This window comes from Diadema antillarum, unplaced genomic scaffold (genome assembly GCF_040938485.1).
Source record: "Diadema antillarum isolate AM-2024a unplaced genomic scaffold, OU_Dant_1.0 scf00000143, whole genome shotgun sequence".
Classification (NCBI taxonomy): domain Eukaryota; kingdom Metazoa; phylum Echinodermata; class Echinoidea; order Diadematoida; family Diadematidae; genus Diadema; species Diadema antillarum.
Window position 1 is genome coordinate 1,221,718 of NW_027271032.1, and position 27,350 is coordinate 1,249,067.

General features: G+C 37.5%; 1 protein-coding gene across 1 annotated transcript in view; it reads right to left on the reverse strand.

Moving 5' to 3' along the window:
- Positions 1 to 1,487: 1,487 nt before the first annotated feature.
- Positions 1,488 to 27,350, reverse strand: part of LOC139721478 (alanine aminotransferase 1-like) — a 44,774-nt gene continuing 18,911 nt past the window's right edge. The window contains exons 4-13 of the mRNA XM_071632795.1: positions 27,183 to 27,316; positions 25,805 to 25,918; positions 22,717 to 22,846; positions 20,734 to 20,813; positions 16,750 to 16,883; positions 11,307 to 11,415; positions 10,013 to 10,078; positions 6,891 to 7,046; positions 5,773 to 5,885; positions 1,488 to 3,671 (exon numbers count right to left, since the gene is read on the reverse strand). Of these exons, the coding sequence (XP_071488896.1) occupies positions 3,566 to 3,671; positions 5,773 to 5,885; positions 6,891 to 7,046; positions 10,013 to 10,078; positions 11,307 to 11,415; positions 16,750 to 16,883; positions 20,734 to 20,813; positions 22,717 to 22,846; positions 25,805 to 25,918; positions 27,183 to 27,316 (1,142 nt within the window). The 3' untranslated portion in view covers positions 1,488 to 3,565. The remainder of the gene's footprint in view (positions 3,672 to 5,772; positions 5,886 to 6,890; positions 7,047 to 10,012; positions 10,079 to 11,306; positions 11,416 to 16,749; positions 16,884 to 20,733; positions 20,814 to 22,716; positions 22,847 to 25,804; positions 25,919 to 27,182; positions 27,317 to 27,350) is intronic.

Consider the following 27,350-nt stretch of genomic DNA (forward strand, 5'->3'; position numbering starts at 1 on the left):
GCAAAAGAGGGATCCTCCTTCACAATGACAAGCATCAAGTACACATTCATAAAACTATATAGCTACCATGCAACATAAGCGACAGTTGGGAGTTCTCAAAATGAATAAAAGCAAAAATGAAATACAATCTTGTTCTTCAGTATTTCTTCAATGTCCAAAGCTCAAGTTGGAGTTAAAATGAAAATCTGAAAAGACTGGCCCTAAAAGACTACTCTCCCATGCTTTCAGAATGACTTACAACTTTTAGCAGGGGTCAAGGAGGAAGAATGGATCCTATACAATTCTCTGACACAGAAGAAATAATCTTTTGCAAAACCAGAAATAATACACCTCTATGTACATAACATCAGAATCAAAAGAACAAAAAAAAATAACAGGAAGACCTGTGAAAACTCGACAGAAATTCAAACTTAAAAAAAAAAAAGTATGATATTCATGACGAGGGGAAAGCAGTATCTCAGTCAAAAGACTTTGTATTCTCCAAAGCACCATTTTCCCCCTACCTTTAAACCACTTCACTCATGTGAGTGTCAAGTTCAAGCATATTAATACTCAGTAGAATCAGTAAATCTCTGTAAGCAATCTTTACATCTACACTGACCATCTGTTGCACACTGAGAAAGTTTCCATGAGTAGATTACTTTTTTCTTTCTTTTTTTTAAAACATGTATTTGCATAAAATGAATGAGTGGTATGGCAGTGGATTAACTTACCCACCAATAAACATTAGATCCATATCTTCATATCAACCCTACTTCAGTGCTTTCTTGTAAGTCTGTAACATATTTAAGTCTTTCACTGCAGTCATATCATTTAAGTACGTGGTGTACGATGAAACATCCAGTACCCATTAATTTCCAATTCATACACTCACCCTACACATGGTGAATTCATTGAGCTCTGCTCACCATGAGGGGTTACTCAATTCACAGTCTTGGGAGATACACAGCAATATTCCAATACTCCTCATGCATTTCTCTTCACCTGGATGCCATTTGCTTGCTATAGATCGCTAATTGACTAAGAATATCTTCACATAGGTGGCCATATACAGCATCACACACAATCAGTAGCCTTTAGAATATAATCTTCAGAAGACAAATGACACCTGCACACTTAGGCTAGTATATAATTTTACAGGAGAAAATTTTCACACATTTCATGTTTTTACATTTTATAGCAGTGTATATAGACCGATTCGGGTTCGTTGAGGGCAGCAGACATTTCATGGCACTGGGCGCAGCCATAGTGGGTGTCTGAGCCGACACCCCCTGCTCTCCCCCACCCCTGGGCAACATGCTTATCACGCACTTGTAACAAAGGTTCGCGCACTAAGCAAGCATTCGCGCACTCAGTACGACACGCCCATTGGCTAAAGCAGTTTTTCATTCTGCGCGCGTGCTAATGTAGGGAGAGGGGTGGGGAATGGGAAGGGGGGGTCGGCTAAGACACCCACTATGGCTGCGCCCATGCCAAAGATACACATAGCGCGTCACAGAATCGGTCTATAGGAAGTTGGCAGCCTTCCGTTTTCATACATTCCTCCGTTTGTACGTTTCTTATGACAGCATATTGGAAGCTGGCTGCATTCTGTACTCACAGTGTTCTGCTTCACATTTCACAACAATTTATCGACTGAGCACATTACATACTGGTACTCCCTTCTTGCTGGCATGTATTTCTAGGCAAGAAGATAACTTCGACCTGATGATCTACACGTACATACAACTCCTATATGCAAATTCTCTTTGGCATGTGGTTGTTCTCCAAAGATTTGCTTTACACCATGTATGGGAGGAGGAGAGATCAGGATCTAACCTCTTCTTAAAGATATTCAGTACCATCTACTTTACATATGCAGTGCATTGGCCTGAGTATATCTTTACAAAGAAATCTCGGTCGTCAACATGTTATAATTGCACATGAGAAAAAAAAATAACAAACAAAAATTATACTGACCGACAGAATACTTCAAAATCTCAATACTGTTTTCTGATTTCATATTTTTTTTCTATGGTACTGCTTCTGATTCTGTATCAATCAAAAGGCCCTGTTGCTTCCATTGCAACATTTCGTATGCAGTACCAGCATACTGTAGCTTTATACCATAACTGTTGTTGTCTACTGCCAGCAAGTGCATCGATACTCATTGAAAGTGATTACTGGTATATCGCCATACGCCACCACTAAAAGACCAATGGGGCAAAATTTGGTGCGAGAATTCATGACATTTGTACACCATTGTATGCACACCCCTAGCACAAATAGTGATATAATTGTCAGTGTTTACTTGGCAGCATGACAGCACACAATCATCTCAAACCATGTTTGTTGCAAACCGAATGTTCATAGACAATAAATTCTTATTTTCATGTGTCAATTTCCAAACAAAGATATCACAGAGAGGTTGTTCTGTCACTTCTCACCCTGTGATACCTACCATGACTAATCCTTGACTGAAATGTTTCACTTATTTTGTTTGCTTGTTTCATTTTATTTCTGTCTTAACAGCTTCACAGAAAGACTGTGGCAGGATAACAAAACACATTTCCCAGCTAAACCAAGTAATATCTATCCAAAAAACCAATCCAAAATTACCAAATCAATGCATCAAACTGAAAACAGAATCAGGTGCTGTACCAACACAGCTATACACAAGCCATGCTCTTGTTGTTCTTATTACCACGGCAGCTATTGATCGTTCCCGAAGATTAGACATAAAGATAAAATGGGCAAAATCTGATAACATCAAGAATTATTGACAAAAATATTAGGTTGCTATAAACACATGCACAACGTTTGTCACTGAGCTCTCTTAGCTGAGCTTTGACTGGTATAAAGATATTCTCAGGAAACTTGAAAGTTAGGTTGTGCAATTTTGATGCTGCCAGCGGAAACGGGAATTGTACACACTATACACCCTTCACCAGAACACTCGAAAACAAAAACTTGGAGGGCTCAGTGAAAGCATGAAAATGAGTAAAAATTTGAAAGTAAGACAATCCTAAAACAACACTTTTCTAGAATCTCTAAATGGGACTGATATGTTACCTTCCTCCGTTGTAGTGCACAAATATACCCAATATTATAAAATCACTCCATTCATTACAGAGAACAGAGGAAGAAAAGGGTTTTTTTCCCTATTCTTAGCTGAAAAGCAAAGACATAACCATGTCCAGTACTTCTCTTGATATGTCCAACCTAACAAAGCTACAGATGATTAATATTTACTGAACTGTTTGTGGAACACAAAGGCATCTCAAAGATATGAGTTAAGTGTTTCTATTTTATCTCCTGACAGTGAAATACTGTACTTAACTCTGTTTGTAGAATCAGTCATACATTTGTGTCATTCAACTCTCTGGTTTTGTTTTGTTTTGTTTTTCAAACTAAAACAAAGATACAAAGGTAAGAAATCTCCTCATGGGGGGAATAATTTCTTTTTGAAGTTGCATTCACTGATAATTGATATGGGTGCAACCATCGCATAATTTCAGTTTTGCATGGCCTCTGCAGCTCCGGTCAGGAAGTACCTGCACAGACATTCACCAGTTCCTTATGTCCTTCATGCTGTGGCGTCATCCCGATACGTCTCCATGAACTTTGTGTGGAAAGTTTTGAACCGTTCCATTACCTCCTGGATCTTCTCAACTGAGGGAAGAATCGTCATCCTGGAAAACCAAACACACACAAAAAAAAAACAGAACTCAAGAATGATACAGATCCAGAAGGGAACTTGAGAGTCATTGAAAGTGGCGGAAACTATAATGAGGTCATGTTGCTGAGTACCAGATTACGACAGCCTATAAATCATAAGTGAAAATTAGTCATACTCAATCAATGAGTTCATAATTTTTTCTTAAAAAATCATAAGTATCAGTGTACACTACAGTAAAATTAATGGATACACAAATACAAAATATTTTTGAACTTGCATGTCATCCTAAAAATTTGTCAAAACATAGCATCAGTTTGAATTCTTACACTTGGTGTTTAATTGTATTGATATTTTGCAGCATTGTGGTTACCCTATGATAAAAGAAGAAAATACGGGGAACGTCTTAAATACGATATAATTCTGTTCCAGTTTGACACTTACTTCATATATTTTGGAGTGGCGGCATCAAGCATGGGTTCAAAGGGAGACTGTTGTGACTCTATCTCTTAAACCTCCTTGGTATTACCACTTGGCTCTTGCAATCATACTACAGCACCTGAACAAACATCCTCACAAACTCAATGTAGCATGAAAACTGTGTGAGATTCCCCTCTGCTTTTATCTCCTTTCAAACACATTACTCCAATGAAACCACGTCTGAAGCTGCACTCAATCTACAAAATTGCTTTACAATACAACAGCTCGGGAAGTGACGACGACATTCCACTAATTTGATCAACAATGCATGGGCACACAAGCTTTTATCTACCTTCACGCACCCTTACTCTGATGAAACCAGGTCTGAAGTTGCATTCTGACTACAAACTTGCCTTACAATACGTACAACAGCTTTGAACAAGAAGACCACATTAATTTGATTAACAATACATGTGTATATGAGCAAATATTTTCTCATCCATCAGTTTTATGGTATTCTAATGTTAAACAGCAAACTGTATGTGATTTGAACTTCTTGGGACTGCAGAAAGTGCTTTGACTCACATGATATGTGACTTTTGCAAGAGTTTTTGTTTGGATTGACATGATTTCAAATTTTGACCATTTTTAATACTAAACTTGGATTTTGTCCATACATTGGTATAAATTTCCTACTGAATTATTATTGATAGAACATTGATGGAAATACATTGCACAAACCCACAGCAAAACAAAGAGTTTTGTGTACTGCTCCATGCAGTGTACTGCAAGTTTGTGTCAGTATATTAACAAGGAGATGTGGTAACCTCAACTACAGTGTAACTAAATCATCATGTACTTCAAGTAACTGGGAGTGATTTTTCTTTGACTTGTCCAACATTCAACTCTGCATTTTTTTTTTCCATGGGGTTTTTGAGGAAGGTGATTTATAGGTCATGCGACTTTGACTCATACGGAGTTTACTGTACTACATATATTGCATACATGTACATGTATGCATTACTTGCGTATTTCTGTACAATTTCCTTACGTATTTGTTTTACCATACCACAGTTTAGAATAAAAATACTTGATTTGCATTCAATGATTTGCACACAGTTTTAGTCAATCAAGGATGGGTTAATCTGTATTAGCTGTTTAAGAACTCACTGTTTTAACCCTCCAGGAATACATAGATATGAAAATGGCTGTGGTAAATATCTGTGTGACTGGAAGAACTGTGTAATATCACTTCTTTTTTTTTTTCTTAAGCCAAAAAGACCTGGTAGCATAAGAAGATATGGGTAGCCTGATTAAATCGATCTCCATTCACTGCCCACTGGAGTACAGTAGAAAACCACAAATAGCGGCATCAGCGAATATGTGCATCAAGGGAACACTCATCAGTAACTGTCAACTCCAGTTGAGATTGCTGGAAAGCTTCGTTGTGTGTGAGCTTCCATAGAGATCAGTGATAAAGCTTTAAGCAATTTGTTATGGGAATTCTCGAATACTAGTAATATATCCGAGCTAGGCCAGCCTACCCATTCCATGGTATCTTCACGCCCCAAGGTCTTTATGTGAGCTGTTATCTTCCCGATCATTTACCCCACCTTGTTATGTTGTCGTCTTCTTGAAATTAATTTTGCTGTACGTCCTCTGTACATGAAAGACGAATGAGTGAATGTGAAAATTACCTGAAGTGGTATGTTCCATCCCTCTGACCAAATCCACTTCCAGGAACCACACAGACTCCAGCCTCTTCCAAGAACTGCTCAGCATAGAATGCATCAGGCTTTTTGCCTACTTCCTGTATCAAAACAGATTGATATCAATCAATCAATGCCACAAATACCAAGACAATAACATGTACTTTAATAGAGTTTATTTTTCTAAGTGTCACTAATCCATCTCATGCTAAGCTAAAAACACTCTGCACTGTTTTACTTCACCTCACAAAGTATTTTTTAGCAGGAAATGTATTACATTATGGCAATTATTACTGTGTGTAGCAGGAAGTCGTACACTTTGATAATTAAAAGACATCAGTTTTTATCTCAAAGAGAGGATTTGGAACAAAGTCATGCAGATATTCATAGGAGTAGGGAACTTGCAAACAAGGAGTGACAGCCAGCACAGGCATAATAAAAACAAAACAACAACATACCGCATCACTACTACCCATGTAAATTACAGTCATGTGATCAATGAAGTCTTTTTGACAAGCCCACTATTACAATGTAAAATTAGGTTACTCATTGACATGAAGTATATGGCCTTTACCTGGTACAGTGCACTCCTGGTATAGCGAACACAGTATAATGAAGTTCTCATTACAACAGAGAGAAAATTCACATCCTAAAATTATTGGCCATACATCTGGGTATACTTTATTTTTCGGCTTTAATAAAATTTCGTTTTAACAAAAGGAAACAGCCCATCCGGAGGACACTGTTATTATGGGAGTTGCCTGTACTCACATTCAATTTGTTTCTGTGTACTGTTTGCTCTATCTCAAGCATAACCCCTTCAAACCATGCAAGTGAAGGTATGTCTGCTTGAAGATTGCATCATCAACTTTTTGACAATTTCACACAAATCTTTAATACTATGAGGCTTCCGATGGAGTAACAATGAAGCCCTGAGTATAGTTACACTGATGGAAAAGGACTTCAGACAAACAAGTGACATTAAGAGGTGGATAAAAAAAATAGTACAGCACGTCTTTGCTTCCTTTCATTATATGTTTGATGATTTTCCTACATATCATACTGTACATGCCTATTATGACTGACAAGTGCAACCCCTTCCTCACCTTTGCTGCACTGATGGCTTTTTGGGGCAGGGTGACTTGTGGGAAGGAGTACATGGCACCCATGACTGGATTACATGTCACTCCTTCCATGGAGTTAAAACCATCTGCCACTACCTTGGCCTTCTTTGCTAGAGTGTCCAGCACGTTTCTCTTCTCCTGCAGGGAAACAAGACAAATTTGTATTTCTGAGTATTCATTAAAGTCCTGTTTTAATTTCATAAGCCCTGTTTTAACAGACCTTACCACGACAATGTCAAGACAGTTCAGAGAACAACATTCTCATAAAATTCCAGTAAAACCACAGGAGATAGCAAGGGGTATCATTTTAACAGACACACACACAAAAAACCTTACCCGCACAGGTTTCTACGAAGGGGGTGTGTCCATAGATGCGACTACTATGCCCGAAGGTCAGCGCCGCGTGTTTGTAAACAAAATATGGTTACAATCCAGGCATGTGATGGACGCGCCGTATGTCAATCATTCTCTGTCTGCAATCTTGCGCATGCGCGTTGAGTGTATCAAAGGAATGTTACCGCAGTTGCGTTTTGAGTTGCCAGGACAGTGTTGCAATAATGTGAGGGGAGTGTCGCAGCAATTACCTGTCTGGCTAGGGTAGAATTTGGCAAAAGATACCGCGGCAACATCGGAGCAACATTTTGCAGGAACTGTTTTAACAGGCAGGGTGAAAAAAACAGATTACCCTGACATTACCAGGCTATTTCCGCAGTAACTCTAGTTTGAAAAGTTCTGATAAAACAGGGCTTTACATGTCAGATAACAATCTAGGTTGTTTTGGATGACGGGGCTAGACTGCAGACAGCCAGTTTGCTCTCTACCAACACTGCTTATAGGTACTATCCCATTCTGTCTGAAAACAAACATTCATTGGAATCTTTCATTCATTTTTCAGCTGGTTTCCTGACATACCATAATTCATGTATCTACATGTTGACAGATAGCACTGGGCTTTCCAAACTTTTAACATGCTTAATATTTCTGATAGTCAGCTTTGAATTGAAACTGATGGTTCTCATGTTACTCTAGCATTTTGTGTGCCTTTTGTTTTGTTGCTTATCTATTTATTTATTTTTTGGTGCCATTTTCACTTTTAAGGCTTCTGGGCTTGCCTAGCTGGGGCATTCACTTCCCTCCCTTTGCCTGCATGATGAGATGAAGCATGACACTCCAAGAGAATAGTATGCCACAACTAGAAAAGCACTCTGAGAGCGCAGACCTCCGCCAAGCATGCAAATCATTTTCACCACTGATCTTGTTCTTCCGTAGAGATATCAGTGATTTCCACCCATACGTACTGCATTGTGTAATGAAAGTTGCCAGATTTCCCTATATAGAAGCCTTTGTTACGTCATAAACACTCAGCTGCACGGCGCGCCTCACCCCAGCAGAAACTAGAGCACGCACTTTAGTGCGCGCAGGCAAACCTCAAATGCGCGCAGGCAAACCTCAAATACGCGCATCCTGAACTCCCAAGTTCATTGACCCTACCTGCCAAAATGTCAAAAATCCTTCATAAATTCCCCCGAAATTCTCGGATCACTACCAAAAGTTAATCCTTTGGTACTTTTGTCATTCTCAACCTTTCCTGCAAGTTTCATCCCAATCCGTTAACTACTTTTTGAGTTATTTTGCACACGGACAAACTAACAAACCAACGGTAACGAAAACATAACCTCCTCCCTTGGCGGAGGTAATAATAGCAGTCTAAATATGATTTCAAAATGAGTGATGTGGACCATCCAGGAAGTATGACTGTTGTGAGAAGGCGGATGGTGGAGCTTGGCAGTTTGTCGGACACAGACTGGGGTGTTGATGGACATACACTTCAGACGTTTTTCAGTGGTTTCGCTGTTTACACATACGTTTCTCAGACGTATGATGTTCCATAAGCTATGCTCAAAGGAGACAACTTAAACAGGCACTTCTAAGACATACATGGTACTCATGCTATGCTACCTTTTCAGTGGTTTCACTGTTCACACATACGTTACTCAGACATATGATGTTCCATAAGCTATGCTCAAAGGAGACAACTTAAATACGCACTTCTCAGACATACATTGTACATGGTACTCATGCTATGCTACCTACCGTCCTACCATCCCCAGTCCGGGCGAGTTTTTTTTTTTTTTCTTCTTCTTCTTTTTTTTTTTCCTTCTTTTTTTCCCCGTTTTTTCGTTTTCGGCGCCCCCAAGGAGTGTCGCCCAGGGCACGTGACCCCTTGCCCCCCCCCCCCCCCCCCCCCCCAGATACGCCACTGGGTGACAAGACCTTGTATCTCAAATTTTGGTGAAAATGACTTTTTTGCATTAATGGTCAGATAAGCAGTTAAGTGATGTCCTGTCCAAATCCTAACTATCTTACCCCAAAAAAGAAGCCACCATGGCATGCCAAAGATAGGGCTCTCCCATTTGATATAGTGCTTTGACTGCCATGTTTTTTGGCTCTCCTGAACATTTGACATTTTGTAGATCTTACGAGGTCTTGTCGCCCCAGCGACGATACATGCATGCCACATAACACATGATGATAAGAATGGCTTGAACTGGTGGTGTTTCAAATATCATTCATCCTCCTCTCATATATGCTATAACCAGCTCAATAACAGGGGAGTTCTATGTAGATATTTACATATTTCTTTTAGATTGCATTTACGTAAAAATGAAGGAAGCATACTATATGTAGAGTGTTCTGAAAAGCATACCAAATCCCTCTTCATTTTAAATGTAAAAATAACATTGAAAATGTCTAGCAGGAATGTATGCTGACAAGTGACTGTCCAATCCCCAAAGGCAATGATAAAACAAGGCTTTTATCAGTCCATTCGTGGATGAAGTGTTCAAAAGATTCCCATGACTTGTATAAACTACTATTTTCTCCTATAACTACAAAAGACAATTATGCATGCTTGTAAGTCTTAACATTTCTGTCTTTAATAATAAAGGGAAATCATTTTTTTTTTTTGTGGTGATCTTGGATGAAAAAAAAAAATGGATATGGACAATTCTCAGCAAGAGATGGAACTACATTGAAATACAAACACAATATTGTGCTCTATTCCTACAGCAACAGTACATGAATAGTTAGACCTGTAAACTGACCTTCAAGAACTGCTCATATGATGCTTCTCCATCTTGTGGCGGGTTTACGACTACGTCCATGACAGCCTGGCCATAATGAGGATTAGAAGAGTGAAGAGTGATGAGAAATGAGAGTGAGGGGAGTGAAATTTAACAAAGTGCTCTTATGCAACCTCATGAAAGCAGACCACTTGCACTGAAGGAATCCCAGAGTCAACAATTCCTACATTAAGTCTCAATTTTTGTTTTCCTTCTTGTATGAAAGATGAATAACTGTTAGATTGTACACGTGCTTACTAATGGCTGCACACTGACCCATTTTTTTTTTTTTTTACTGGTCCGATCTGTCTGTCGGACCGGTAGGTACCCAGTTTTTCCATGTTTTACTGGTCCATTCCTAAAAAAGTTACTGGTCCGACAGTAATTTTTACTGGTCAGGGACCGTTGGACCAGTGCCAGTGTGCAGCATTGGCTTACCATTATAGTCACAGTTCATGCACAATGTTGCACATTCTACTGCTCAAAGAGTCTGACCTATCATAGAATGACAGTATGTGACCTGTCACTTTCCCTTCATGAACCAGAAAACACTAATGCTGAGAAACTGCAAATAAATGTATACTTTATTTACTGAAAAAAATTACTAAATCTGAATTTTCACCCATTTCCTGTCCAAATTAAAAGTGTACAATCAAAAATTAAAAATCTGAAGTGCTTTTTTTGTGTGTGTGTGTGAGGTGTGCACTTAAATTTGATGCACTAATTATCTGTACTTGTGCACTCGACTTCATCTGAAATTCAAAGCCTTTTTTTCACAAATCTGATTCTTGGAAACTAGGTTCTACACCATCTCAGCAGCAATTTTTTGGAAATAAAGTGGGACAACTCATAGTATTATTGGAAAGCTTGGAGTCTGGAAAATTCAGAGATGGCAAAGCCAGAACACAATGTTTAGAGAATGTATCAGACTTGGGAGGTGAAGGGTCACAGAAATGAAAGCTCTAAATAGTGGTGATGTTCAAACTTTATCCAAAGCTATCATGATTCCTGATCCTGAATGTCGCATCTGTTTGACCTACACTTATCATTCATCAGAAAACAGTCATACGACATACTGCATGTTAAAGAAGAAAACAAGAAAGAAATATATATATATTCAAAAACCTTTATACAACTAATCACTAAGCATGGATACAATACATATGATACATACTCATATCATATCATTTTATTTACGCATGTATGATATAACTTTGGCTGTTTAGCAGCAGCGGACTGCAGGACTACAAAGATATTCATCAGTAAAAACTCTTACTTGGCCACTGACAGTAGGACAGAGCTTTGCTGAGCAAGCCTTGAACATTTGAGCCTGAGCCTCAGGGTCAATGTTGAGCAATTCACAGTATCCTCCTCTCAGCCCACACCTGCAGACAGACGTGAAAATATGTTAAGAAAGGTCGATGCTGACATGTCATTTTGACACTTTTGAACAACAATCACACACATCGCATACGCTTTGGGACAGGAAATGCCTAATAGAAAGATGGAGGTCTTCCATTAAACTACTTTACAAAACTTAATTTTTGTGATACTTTCATTTTCACAAACTTTGTAAAATTACTTTTGAAACAAGAAAATATAAATGCAACAATTATAAAAATGCACAAACACAACAATGCATGAAAACATCATAACAAATCCAAAAATCAAGCCATGCCAACGCAAAATTGAGTGTAACTAAACTACTGTACGTTAGCACACTGCGTGGGCAATGACATAACAATATCTGAGGCTTAACAACATGCTAGTAGAGTACTTCAAATGATCACTACTTTGAACACAGAACACACCACTTGTTAATGTCCAGGGAATCAAAGTGAAAACATTCACTGCTCGTATCCTTGCTTGTTACTCATTCTTACTTATTTCATAAAAAGTGAAGTTATGAGTTCTAGACCCTTGATATCTCAAATTAACAACAAGCAAAAATGTCTAACAAGTAGCAAATCGTGAAAAGGTAGAATCTGCAAGCAAAATTTTGGCTTGTGCAGTAATCAAATTCTGTAAAGGGAATTTCCAGGAACTTGCAACATGTACACCTCTAAAAGATCTGGCTTCATTGTGGGAAAAATATTCTCTGTAAATCAAATGACGGTTATGACATGACAATACCACTAATGATGATTAAAACGTTGATGATAATCATTATTATTGAATCACATCAATAATGATAACACATGGACCCTTATAGTTATTGTAAAATATATTTGTTTGTTGATGTTGTACATACATTTTTTGTTTAAGAAGTTGCACTGTTCCAGATGTTTAAAGTAGCTTGCCATTTTCATAACTAGTAAACTGTAACTGTAACTGGAGAAGTCTGAACATGCTAGATTATTTACCAGTAATATATAGCATAAGAAGCAACAGAACATGATCTACATGTGCATTAGTATAGGCAGCATTGCCATGAATTTAGAATACATGCCTATCCACAATTTTAACCCATTGAAGACAAGTCCTGAGAATACTCGGGCAGGTGTCTATGGGAAATGCTTGTTATAGCAAAATCAGTCCCTCCTCAATGGGTTAATGCTTGTCGGAAATGTGGTTTGCCAAGGTGCTGTAGACTGAGTATTAACAAAGAACCCAGATTTACATCTAGACTTGGGCAGTAGAGCATTGAAAAACATAAAAGATCTGGTGGGCTCTGTATTGTCTCACACAGAGAACATGTGACAAAGTAGTCATAGGATTTGACGTCACGCAGGCAGAGGTTCCAGTCATGCGCTACTGTACGTTTGTTGCATGTGAGTACTCTCACAGATATTCATAACAAGATCCCCTGGGGGCATCAAGCTTGCCTGCGCTTCAAGATAATAGATTCATCTACAATGCAACCTTATGTTGCCCCTTGATGGTATGTTATTCAATTAAAGTGCAGTCACAGTTGTGAAGAGGCAGTTAGACTTAAAGTACAAATCCACATCATGGTCAAGTTGGCTTCATGAACAGAGTTTATTCAAACAGAATAGCAAGAGCTTCATGAAAATATGACCTTACATCTAAAAAAAAAAGTTTATGAGTGAAAAATTGAGCAAAGAAAATGGGATTTAAACAAAAAGTTGAAGAATTACATAGATCCCCATGTTTTCCAATTTGCATATCTTCAGTATAAAAAATATGAACATCTGAACTTCTAAAACTTTCTTGTTTTAAATCTATCTTTTTATTTCTAAACACCTTTCACTCTATTTGTCTATTTATGAAACTTTACCTTATCATGATGTGGAATTGTACTGTAAATGTAACTACCTCTTCATGTGCCCACAAATAATCACAAAGCATCTTTTTCTACCTTTTAATAGGTTTCTACACACAGTAAAATCTACATGTACTACAGGAGAAAAATAATAAAAAAGAAATCATTCAGCCCTCACTAGCTATACCACAGGCCCCTAACATGAACCTAAGCATACTTTTTGAATAAAGCTGCACAGCCTTCTGAATATTTGAGAGTCTCAGTTTTACCAGTATCATAATTCTGAACAAGCACAAGGAACATAGAAGAAAAAATGAACGGTTCCACTCAGATTATCTCTGTTTTTTTTTTTATGGAGGACTCCTGGAAAATCAAGTCTGGTCTCATGGTTGATGTGTCAGAAATGAAATAAAATGGTATGACAAAAGACAACTAGAAATGTCGCTACAGCGACTGGTTATACCCCCGCCAAACAACATTTCATAAGCTTTGGTCAAAACAACATTTCATAAGCTTTGGTCAAAAAACTGAGGAAGTAGTTAAATCCGCAAGATCTTTCCTTGATCTTCTGCCATTAATATGCCGTTACCATGGCAACGTACTTTCGGGTACTGTCGAAAAATGCGTCTTGCACATCTACAACCAAAGGCACACATCTGTACCAAGTTTCATGGAAATTGGGCAAAAACTGAGGAAGTAGTTTGCAACACAACATTTTCCATCATTTTAGCTCATAATATGTGAGCTGTTACCATGGCAACATACTTTTTGTCACTGTCAAGAAATGTGTCATGCTGACCTATATCCTAAGACAAACATTCAATATGAATTCCATGAGAATTGGAAGAACACTGATGAAGCAGTTTTGCCATGAAGCATTTTGCCCTATATTTTACCAATAACATGCCGTTACCATGGCAACGCACTTTTTGCCACTGCGGAAATATGTGTCTTGCACATTAACATATTCAGATGAACATCTGTACCTAATTTCATAAAAATTGATCAAAAACTGTGGGAGGAGTTCGCGACGCAAGATTTGTACCCATTTTTGCCCATAATATGCCGTTACCATGGCAACGTACTTTTGGGTACTGTCAAAAAATACGTCTTGCACATCTACAACCCAAGGCACACATCTGTGCCAAGTTTTATGGGAATCGGTTGAAAACTGAGGAAGTAGTTCGCGACGCAAGATTTGCAACGGACCGACCGACCGCTCGACCGCCCGACCGACCGTCCGCTGATTCCTATATACCCCCTTCAAACTTCGTTTGGCGGGGGTATAACAACAGATCCAAGGCTAAGGAAGGGAAGAGAGAATTATTATAAAGTGCCTACTAGAGAGAAATGAGGGTGAACAGCAGCAAACAAAAGAAGAGATACACCAAGTCAATAAATGGAGGTGGAAGTTCAGTTACTGGAGCAGGGGAGTATGAAAGTACAAAGGGCTGTAATACAGATAAGCTTATCACAGCATGTGCATGTCCAAGGTTACATGCATTATTGGGAACTTCACAAATTTTACATGTTTATGTACACCCCCACCCATATTCTACTGCCACAAAACACAAATTAAGTTTCGAAAGAGATACTGACGTGGGTGAAATAAATTTCTCATTTCCTGTAATCATTTGTATATCATTTCATAATACACTCAGTGTACCAGTAATCCTTTTCATCCTAATAGAGATTCCAAGCAAATCCCCAACATTACAGCTCCCCTCACACATCACTGACTATACCTTATTTGACATGTTTTTTGTTTGTTTGTTTGTTTGTTTATTTTTTTATGGGAAAATGCACTAGGTGTTACAGAAAACATTTCCCACTTTTGATCCTCTATAGTTCAAAAACTATATATCAGATAACATTGACATTGATATGAGCAATAGCTGAAGAGTGTAAAATTTTGTTGGAGGTAATTTGAAAATGATAGCATAAATCAGTTTCATTAAATTCAAGACTTATTTTTAAAGTTAGGTTTCAGATTTTGCTCAGTTTTCAACCCTCTGTACAAAATTTTAATTTTGCACAGGGGTCAATTGGTGTGTATGGGAGTGTGTGGTTAACACCCTGACAATGGTCCTGAACAATGGCCAGGATTGGAATGCTCTATTACATATTCATGAGAAATTCCACTATCACAGCTAGTCTTTATTCATCCTGAAATGTAGTGGTAGTGTATGCAAGCGCATGAAAACATGTGGTTATGATTTTTCATGTGCATGTATTTTTCCCTTTACCATGAATTCAGACTAGCAGTGCCCAGGGCAATCCATTATGAATTATTAATAAAGCATTCATGTGCCTTGGAGCAAGAGTCCAGAAGCCTAGTCAGCAGAGCTCTGAAAAGGTGGTTAGTCTTTATTCAAGGCAGCGAAGGGAATATCCAAGGGTTATGATGTCTACAGCGCTTAGTCTAATATTCAAGACGGCGAAGGGAATATCCAAAGCTTATGATACAGTGTATATCCCTTTATCTAAAAACAACAACAACAAAAAAAGCAATTTCTCGTGAATTTTAGCGTCTTTTTCAATTATTTATCATTTTCCGGTGAAAACGCTACGTTGAAAACACTATTACCACTCCAATGTCGCTTTATTCCATCCAACAATGAAAGATTATGCAAAAACAATGTACCGGTACACTACAATACATTATAATTAATAATGTTGTAAATGAACAGAGTGATTTTTGTTTAACACTGATGTATTTGTTTAGAGGGTGGTATAAAAACAGTATAGATAATCCCTTTTATTAGGAACTTTAGATATGATAACGGTACATTGTTCTAGATAAAGACTAAGCGCACCGCGTGACAGCTGTGGACATCATAACCCTTTGGATATTCCCTTCTACTCGTGGTATCCATGTCTATTGTGCAGGGTCATTGTAAGCACACACTCACATATACACATCATTGGTTCTTGTGTAAAGTTAAATTTTGTACAGAGGGTTCAAATTCAACCAAAATCTGGAAATTGACTTCAGAATTAATCATGGATTTTAACAAAACTGATTCATGCTCTCATATTCAAATCACCTCCAACCAAATTGTACACTATTCAGCGATTACTCATATCAATGACAGTGTTATCTGATGAATACTTTTCAAACCATTTAGGATCAAAAGTGGGAATCTTTATTTTGTAACACCTAGTATTTGCAAAATTTTGTAATCAATCTTTTTAATGTAAAATGTCCAAGTGTACACAAAGACATAGAAAACACTGAATTTTATCTAACTTATGAATGGTATATACTGCAACCACTGACAAGTACCAGTATTTCATTCTGGATATGTACATGACAGAAGGGTCAGTTATCAAGTGAGTCATGGAGCAGCTCTAAACACACAAGAACTATGTGAAGGATGTAAGGCACAAAATCAATGAAGAAAATCCAAAGATTTTTTTTTTCTCTTTTTTTTTTGGGGGGGGGGGGGGGGGGGGGAGGGGGGTTGGGAGGATTAAAAAAATGTCTGACACTCACTCTCCCATGTAGCCTTTGGAGGTGGACATGAAGGATGCCAGCTCTTGGCCAGCAAAATCAGGCCCAAGATCATGAAGGACTCTTTTGAAGGAGTAGAATTTGCTGCCAGCTGCATACACATTGTCTTGGTACACCTATGGAAATAAAAACAAACAAACAATTACAACAGTTATGCACGTAAATATCAGGCATAAAGAGATAAGAATTTTGTACAATGAGAAATCTAACAAGACACACACACTTTTTTTTTTTTTTTTTGATTACCTATTTTTCAGTGGGACTGACAGTATGGCATAAGATTGCTTGCTGAAGGACAAGGCAATCAGAGAAGGGAGGATTACCCATTTTCACAAAACTGCAGACACAAAGGGAGACTTCAAACCACAGGATGAGACAATCAGTGACACTTGAAACCTTACAGCTATCGATGTTCAGAACAAAGCGGTTAAAACTTGCTCATTGGAAAGTGCACAGCATGTTAGGAGCATATGATTTTTGACAGAGAAGCTAATTGATATACCGGTACCATTTGGATTTTTTTTTTTAAATCTTATTGGAAACTCTTAGATGACATGGTGACTGATCAGGTTGTACAATAACCAACAAGAGTGACAGAGACTAGTTAGAGCACGAGTTACAATATATTGTACTAACAAACACATCAAACAACATCTGTGAGCAAAATTTTATTTCTGAGGCTACACGTGATCATACTGTGGTGTACATTGTAGATGGTTGTATGGAAGCTTTATCAGCCTAAAATGCAGCTGAAAAAGGTTAAACTTTGTTTACATGAACATGAACATAGTTGTTGTGAATCACAGCATGACAAGCAGTCAACGGAATTCATTGAAACAGACATTCTTGGACATACTTTCGAACATGCATGCTCTTGTTGTCACAATAAGAATGAAAGGGAAGGATATATGTCGGGTTAACAATGAAGATGCATCATTGTCACATAAAGCTGAATGTAGTGGCCTGTCTGCAGACATGAAATGCTATCATTCCTGTAGAAAATCATAACTTTAGGTATACATTGAAGAAAAAATGTGATGCGCTGAACATTGCAAAGAGGAGTACTGTATTTAACCCTTTACAATTTTGGAAGACTTCAAGGGCCTTTACAGGAATACAAGTAATTCATCTGCTGAAAGTTCCGGATTAAAGGAGTTTATGTTCAAGATTTTACTCAAACGGCAAATGAAGTGAACCAAATATTTGCTTCTTTTGGTGTCAAATCAATGCCTGGTTAAAATATTCAGAGGGGAGGAGATATTGGTGTGGTCACCCATATCAAAGGGACATCTTCAGCTTTGATGATATACAAATGACTTATGTCTTGGAACTCGTGGAAAAGATTGATATTAAGAAGGCTTCTGGAATTGATGGAATAAATTCAAGAGTGTTGAAAGTCACAGCATCAGTCATTTGATCAGATTCTTTAATCTCTCTCTTGTAAATTGTAATTCCAAAGAGTGGAAGGAGGCAAAAGTTACCCAAATTCATTTAAAGGGCAAAGACAAACATGAGCTGTTAACGATTACAGCTCTATCTCTGCAATATCCACAGTCATGTAGATTCTCGAAAGAGTAATCCACAATCAGCTGCAACTTTTTTTTACTAGCAACCTTCTTTTTAAAGAACAATCTGGATTCAGAGAAAGAAATCACTTGACCGACACAGTGCTTACATACTTCAGTGTTTTTTTTGTAAGAGTACATGTATATGCACCACGGTAGGCTATTAAACAGGAGTGGTATATTTGAACCTACAGCAGGCTTTTGAACTCTGTAAACCATGAGCTCCTACTCAAACAAATTTGCACAGAATGCAGTTAACCCTAACTTACCTGGGCTATCTAGCGAGCTTGAATTCCGGGGGGGGGGGGGGGGGGGGGGGGGGGGGGGGGGGGGGGGGGGGGGGGGGGGGGGGGGAAGGGTTGGGCATAATGGCCCACCCTTCAGATCTTGGCCGTTGATTGCGCGATCGCTGCAAAATTTTCTATGAACATAAAGCCGAATGTAATCTACAAGAATGTTAAGTTAAATTTTCCAAAAATTTGCATTTTCTATTTTAAATCAATTAATTATGCAAATATATGCAAAAAACCTCATTTTCATCTGTAATTGGCTTATAAAAGCTTATGGAATGCTGATTCCTAACATTTGTGCATTAAAAAAAATCAGTATCAAAATCAATTTCTTATGTTTTTTATTGTTTTATCAATTTTTTTATGTATTTCCTCGTTTTTTCGAACTTTTGTTTTTGTTGTTTTTTTTCAGCAGAATTTGTCATGCATATTTTTTGAAGCATAATTATGCTAAAATAAATTGATTTCAGCCATTAAAATTAAAAATATGAATCTTTATAAGAATTGATTGAAAAAAGACAATTTGTATTGACTTTGTACACAAAATCACGTTTTTGAGCAATTTTGGGGTTGACGAAAATTTTTTGAAGGGGCGTGGCTTCCGAACGGTATGCCCGGGCGCGACAAATTTGGTCTCAAAAGTTGCGCGAGACTTGAAAGTAAAAAGTCAGCGAGCGGCGCGGTCAAAAAAATAATTTTCCTGGTATCGCATCCCAATTTGCTATGCATTTTCACAACACTGCTACACAAACTAACTTTTGCGTAGCAGTTTTCATGGATAAAAGTGTACAGGATAACATTTCAAATATTGTTCATCAGCTGAAATTGCTAATCAAATTTGAGTTGGAAAATTATTCCCTGCAATGTATGCTCGCGTGTTCCCCAAGGTTTAATACTTGGGCCACTTTCATTCTCAGTTGTGTTCAAGACCTGCCCAAAGCAGTAAACAAGTGTAAAGTAATGTTACATGCAGATGACATGGCCCTGTTTTACAGTGGACACAGTGCATGTGAGATTGAATCAGTTTTGAATACTGAATTAAATGATGAAAACAGGTGGTTAGGATACCCTCATTTGATGCTGAATGTCAAGAAAATTCAATTCATGCTAGTTGGAACACTAAGAAGATTGCTAGGCACCGATCAGTAACTTGAAATGGACAATTAATGAACTCAACAGAGTGACTGAATACAAATACATGTATTTGTACTAATACGTGGTAGGATGGATGAAAAAAAAATGCCACACAACTGGCATTACTACAACATCTTAGGACACCTTAATCCACAGCGATACCAAAACTCTGGTAAATTCACTCATTCTACCACACTTTGACTAGAAGAGAGGTGACGTTTGAGCACTTGTAAATCAGTTATTAAGACACTTCATGGCAGCGTACCTGCACACATGCAAAAACTCATCATACTAGGTAATATACACTCATATGGTACATGAAAGGCAACTAACAATGGTCTATAATCCCACCAGCTTACACTCAAGCAAGAAAATATTTTTCTCACACTATGCAGCCTGTCTTTGGAATGACCTCCCTGCACCTCCTCCCTTCAAACATTAATATTTAATAATAGAGCATGCATATCTCTAAAAATGGGTTAACTTGGTATCCCTTAATTGTGTTAGGGTTTCACTCTTTTTTCCTTTTAATAACAATCTTTCTTTTTTTTCATAACTTACTTTGCAATATTTCAACACAATATTGCCATAGTTTGTATATTGCTGGGTACAACTAAATGTCCTTGATTTCTTACTTACTGGTACATGTAGTTCTTTTTAATTAATTTTGGCATGAATTGTTACTTTGTAAATGGGTTGGAGGGCCCCAAAGAAAAAGTGTACGCTATACAAACAACTAATGGGGTTACTCGAGGTAGAGAATACTAAGTCAATCAATCAATCAATAAATGTTCACAAATTTTACTGATGAAATTAGGCACAGTGTGCTCTGAGCAGCAGTAGACTGAATCTCTTGCCCCCTCTCTTTCTTTCGTAAAAAAAAAAAAAAAAAAAATCAATATTCTTTCTGTCATAAAATTTATTAAGTATTTACAACTGTTGTGCAATGTGTAAGACACATTATAATGATTTCTTACCTCGTCAGCTAAGATGAACAGCTTTTCCCTGTATGCAAACTTGATGATGTCTTCAATATTTTGTCGGCTCAGCACTTGTCCTATGATGGGAAGAGAACATTGAGATTAAGAGGATAGAGAGGATTCTATCAATATTAAATTGTGCTGTTTTCAACAGGTGCATTAAACAAGATTCAGACACATGCCCGTTTTTCTCCTTTTGTTAAAACCTTTTCTTTAAGGATCCCTGTAAATAAACATGAATACACAGGACAGGTGGAGGTTTTCACATCTAACTAGAGTAAGAACCTAATTCACCAAAACTGCAGAACGAAGATGGCAACAAGCTGGGGCAAACACATATCACGAAATGTCAAACAAAAGAATTAGATGTGGGGTGCAATGGATGAACACATCTGAACAGGAAAGGAAAGAAGGTGATGAGAGATATCAAGGACAGATCAACAAGAATGGGTAACAACCCAAAGACCAATACAAACTAAAAATAAAAGATAAAACAAAAAGTTGACCAAAGGAGACTCTAATGTCAATTTAGCTGTCTTACACTAATCTAAATTATGAAATGTTCATGAATTGTATTACTAAATTGTTAATGACACTGAACTGGTGACGCAAGATGATACTTCAAACAATTTATTTAACCAAGTAGTTCCTGCCCCTCTCATCTAAAATGTGCAGTTGATATAAACTGCCCACAGGTTGCAACATACTTGTTTGTTTGTTTGTCTGTTTGTTTCTGGTCAAAATGATATGGTAGCATTGCAAAGAAATACTCTGATATGAAAATATTCATAAGTACTTTGACAGCATTTGATATTTGTACATGTATATCATGATACAAACACAGATTTATAGAAGTTAAACTTTTGTGGTTAGAGCTGATGCTTTTTGATAAATCACATATAATAATCATATCTAAAGAAGAACTCAACTTCTTAATTTTCAAGGAGAAATGAGAATATGTATAGTTTTGATGAACAGATGAAATGAGACCTTGCCATCTGCATTGAGGATATGCACACTAGGGGCTTCTTTAATCAAGATCTCTCTCTCTGAAATTTGAGTACGAGTGAATGAACTCCTTGAGAGTATGAGACAACACACAGATGATGCAAGCTTACAGTCGGATTATATTTCAGCTTAGTCACAAACAACACAGGGGTGTTTGGCCGGGTCACATCTCTGCTACACAGAGGCCTAAACTTCCAATGCAAACAAATGCAGAGTTTGATGACAAGTGACTGATACTGTCTGTGCTGCCATATGTTAACATGCATGTCTGCACGTATGCATACTGCATCCTTGAACGTGTGCCCACAAATTCTCCCTGTAAGTGTGATCTAACATAGCATCACCATCAAAGGGAGCTGTCACTATAACTCTGCATAGCTTGCACCAAACAATGCAGAGTGTGCAGACTGTACGTGAAAAGGAAATACAATCAGACGACATTACCAAAAAGCCACTTATTCAAATTCACATGACTTTCCTTTTACAATAGCATTTAGAACACTAGAAAGTATGATTATGAAGACAACCTATATTTTCTATTGTTGTTTTTTTAAAGCATAGCAACAATCATATCCAAGAGATCTTATCTCAATCTTCATTGATGTGAAAAGAAAACAAAAGGTATCTGAATTCATTTGTGACAGAATACCCCCTACTCTTGTAATGGACATTCTAAGATACTGTAAAACATGATATCTTCGCAGCATGAAATTTTCGCGGATGGGAGCCGACGGCCTTTTTCGTGGCATGAAATTTTTGCAAGTTGCCTCTAACATTCAATGCATACAGTGTAGACAAGAACTTTTGCGTGCATTCTAATTTCACGAATCTTGGCTCTCGCGAAATTAAAATGCACGCAAAAATTCCTCGTTTTACAGTAACTCAAAGGAAACCAGACACCTTAACTCCTGCTCTGGGATTCTCATGGGATTAGAAACATTCAATCTACAGGTAATCAAAGTGACGTGGTACCTGTTGGATTGCCTGGGTTGATCACAACTATGGCTCTGGGTGTGCAGTGTTTTCTCGCTTCGTCAATTGACCTTTGCAGCTCAGTGATGTCTAAGCTCCATCCATTCTCTTCATCAAGGTAGTAATTGACCTGGGAAAAAAAAAAATCAAATATCATATATGTATTTAACTATAATTAGCCATATGATAAAAATGATGAAATTGACTGCTCATGTGTACTTTGGGTATAGTTTTGTTTGTGTTGTCATGTCTTCAATTTGTCATGTTTTTCATATTCCTGGAGCAAGTTCTCCTGATCAGCTAAAAACTAAACCAAAAACTCTATTCTATTTACCACATAAAGTACTATATACGCTGAATATTTTGCGAGGCTTTTATTCTCGCGAATTTCGCGAGTCAGGTGCTATTTGCAAAATTAAAGACACACGAAAATATTGACTCTGATCCCGATGTGAACTTGACGTACATAGTACATTTCTCTGTTCAGTACAGGACTCCACGATTGCGAATTTAACCACTTGCGAAATTGTAGGGTATTCCCGATTCCCAAAATTTAGACTCGCGAAATATATGGCGTATACAGTATATGATGCATTAGCAGGCCATTTCCACACATTGTACCATGCATACACATTTGTATACATTCTCAAGTGTCAATTACAGGAACAGGCTACGAACCCTTTATACTGTCAAACATGCCTCAGAGACCACCTGTCTATAGAGGCCACCTGCCATATGGCCACTTTAAAACCCCCTCCAAGAGGAAAGCCATGCTAGTGCCCACCTGTCTGAAGTGGCCACTTTCTTTACCTCCCTTGGGTGACCACTATAGACAAGTTTGACTGTACCACTTAAACATCCAATAAACGTTTAAAATAAATTTCATATTCAAACAAGGTTTGAGTAATATGAAACTGTATGACTGCTGTTTCCGATCCCAACACTTTTTGGCTGTATGATCTGCAAGACATGAAAGTGTCTGAACTGTCAAAGGTCTTTTACTCATTAGTCACTGACTAGTCATTTTCTAGAATGAAGAACACACTTGTCTTGTAATGCTGCCTCATCGCCTCTACCTCATGACTTGCCTAAACCTCATTATCCCAAGAGAGTGTGGGTGCGTGGCATCTCTCATCAACCAGACGTGGTGCAGATATCACATTCAACACCAAGGTACATGACTAGGATTGCGGAGGCACAGTTGCAGGTGGTTAATACTCACATGCTATTCTGCTGTATCAATTAGTCATAAAACTTAGAATTTCATAGCCTCGTCAGTTTTCAGCAAACAGTGTAAACTACATGCAGGTAATTGTAATGAAATGACTAACTACTACTACTGTAGTTCGTCTTTTTCTTTTCACAAAGGTGATTATGTGTTCTATGATGCTGTTCATGCTCATCAGAGACCTAAAATCACCGTTCATGGTGCATTAGACTTGCATTCTGGCTATTTTCAGTAATTCTTACTCGCTTGAAGTTTGAGAGTGGAAATTCATTTTGATCATCGCAACATGCAAATGACATTCTAAGATTTGAATATGAATTTCACAACATATTATTCAACATTATATTTCTATAACCATGTAGAAATGTTCAAGCCAAAGATGATCATGAATGATCAAGATCAAGAATGACTGACCCACTTTATGGAAAAAATCTATTTCAGAAGCACAAATCATACAAACAAACTATCAAGAATACTCATGTAGACTTTTTAAAAAGTGAACAAAACTGAACTTGAATGTAAAAATATGAAATGAAAAATCCACTTAACAACAAAGTATCCCAACAGCTAAAGCGACTTTGCAACAGTTTATATTAAAGATTTAGACAGATCGAAAACAAAACATCACTGCTAAAAATCTCAAATCATAATTTCAAGATAACTCCATCAGTAATATATTAGTATGCACACCACACATTTACAATTAGCTGGAGCAGAAACGACAGCCCTCTTTTTTTTTTCTTTCATAGACTAGAGTAGTCCCATGTGCCACAAATATCAAAGTTGACATTGTACTTGAATAGTGTGCTCTGCATAATGCAGTCAGTCATGTCGTGAAAAGTCATATGCAGTATGATTTACAGTCCATTTTCAAAATAAAATATTAGACTTTAGTAGATTTTGAGGAAAGAATTAAAATCATCCCATCAAATGTGCTGATATACAGAAATAGCCTACTACTGGAATCAAGAATACAGTGTATATACATGAGAGTTTAGGACATAGAAATACAACTAAAATTAGGTTTTTTGCGGATACAAGGCAACACACACTTGAACTTGTATATTATATACATGTACAAATTGTACCTGTACATGCTTTAATGTAAGGACATGCCATGTTTACTCTTTAATAGCAGCTTGCATTCTCACGTACGCAACCAAGCTCGAGTTGGCCATCAATGAGACCTTTGCTAATTGAGTGCGACCCTCACTTGATAGTATGCCAAACAAACAGAACTGAATAACACTGTACACCGCGTACCATGAAGGGCAATCGAATTTAGATGAGACAAGGTACTGGCTGAACCTCACACTGAATATTAATGTGAGACTTGTACATATCAGACTAAACATATGAAAAGTGTGAAAAAGATCCATAGTAGATTGAGACATTAATCTATGGGGATTTAACCCTTACAGAATTATTCTTTTCAGTCATAGATTACATTCAGGCGCCATAGAGTACTCATTTGCATAACGTTTTGTGATAAAAACTGTAGGCATGACATGAACACGCTCTAAGATACAAAGTGCACATCCACACACATACAATTGTATGTACAGCTGTACACACACAATACATGTACCATATACACAAACAGGATGTGAAAAATATCAATAGTCCTCAATTTTACCAATTATACAAATCAAAATGGCCGCATTATCAATCTTGTTCTTCATTAAAACAAATCATATGACATTCAAATGAAGGTTCCACATATTTGTATACCTGCCTGCAAAATTCACAACATGCTTCAAATAGCATCAAGGTCAGATGGTAGAAAGAAATACTTAGTTTCTTTTTTTCCCCCTGCAAACATTGAATGGATGTACCTTGAAGACAAATTTTTGTCCTTACCTGCCTTGCATCGATCTCTGCCAGTGTGGCAGAGTAGAGGGGGTATTGAGGAATGGGGATCATCACTCCTGTCCTACCCTTGCCTTCTCCAGAGACAAGCATCTTGAGCACCATCTGAACCAAGGATACAGAAAGGTACAAAGCTGATTAGAGTGCTACACTCAATGAAAACTTGCTGGTATGGTAGCCACATGTCAATTTTGTCCCTGCAGACCACACTTATCACAATACACAGCATTAATACATTTTCATGAATTGAATGTCACAACGCTATTAGTAAATAGAAGAAACATGACATACAACCATTGTATTTCAGCTGTATTTGAAGGTAAATTCTCCTCTTACTTGGTACACATTTCAAGGATTCATTACTTCTAACAGCCTGGATACATTATTGCCAGATATTGAACAGAACTTATTCCAATACCCTGCGTACAGTTCTAACATACTTGGTATCTTGTTTAAAGTGGGGAAAAATAGAAACAGTAAAATATGTGCATATTCCCCTGCATGCTACATCACCATACAATAGGAAACAATGGAATGAAGGACACCAGTGGACTGCTGAGCATACAGCATAACAATGTTAACAAAGATCAAGTTATAAAACCTTTTCTTTTGTCCAAAAGTACTGGATGCTTAGAAAACTTTTGTTACATGGAATCATGCTAATCAAACAAAAAAGACGTTATTGAATTTAGTACTTCACTTCCGCCTTTAATATGTACATCTACATAGTATACTTGCATATAGTAGTAATTTATGTACTGTAAAAGTGGTTTCTTTCGCGGTGGTTTTATTTTCGCGCTTTTCGCGCTTTGATGTTGAACCGCGAATTTAACATCACGCAAAAATGTTTTGAACTCGTCGCTTGTTACAACGCTATCATTACCGACCGTGAATTTAAACACACGCGAAAAATTCGGCACCGATGGAAACCGCGAAAGTTTCTGTACGCGAAAGAAACCACTTTTACAGTACTGTTAGTTGTCATACACACAATAATTGTTACTTTCATTTTAAGTCTTTGCATAGGCCTACCCTGTGCTGTCAAATACAGTGACATACAATCAATAACAGTGACATACCTGTAGGGAATCACAATCTTCAAGCCACTGGCTTTTTCGTGGTTTCCTCGACATTTGACTATTGTACAAATATTGATCGTATTGCTTTTATGAAATCAATAAATTGAATTGAATTGAATTTAAAATATTTTAATAGGATTATCATTACATGCACTTTTTTCAGTCTACTGTAATTGTACATATAAATGTATGTTTGTTTTTGTTTTTGTTTTAATAATTCAATTACTATTCATCCATCCTGTTAATAAACAAGAGTTTAATTTAAAAAAGAATTGATTCTATAGCTCTACCCTGATTGCTTCACTTGCTCCAGCCGATAGCATGATGTCCTTAGGGTTGCTCTGCAAGCCACCATCTCGTCGCTTTATGTATTCAGCAACGTCTTGCCGAATTATTTCCAAGCCAACGCTCTCGCTGTATGAACCTAAGGTAAACACGAATGCAGGCAACAATAAACC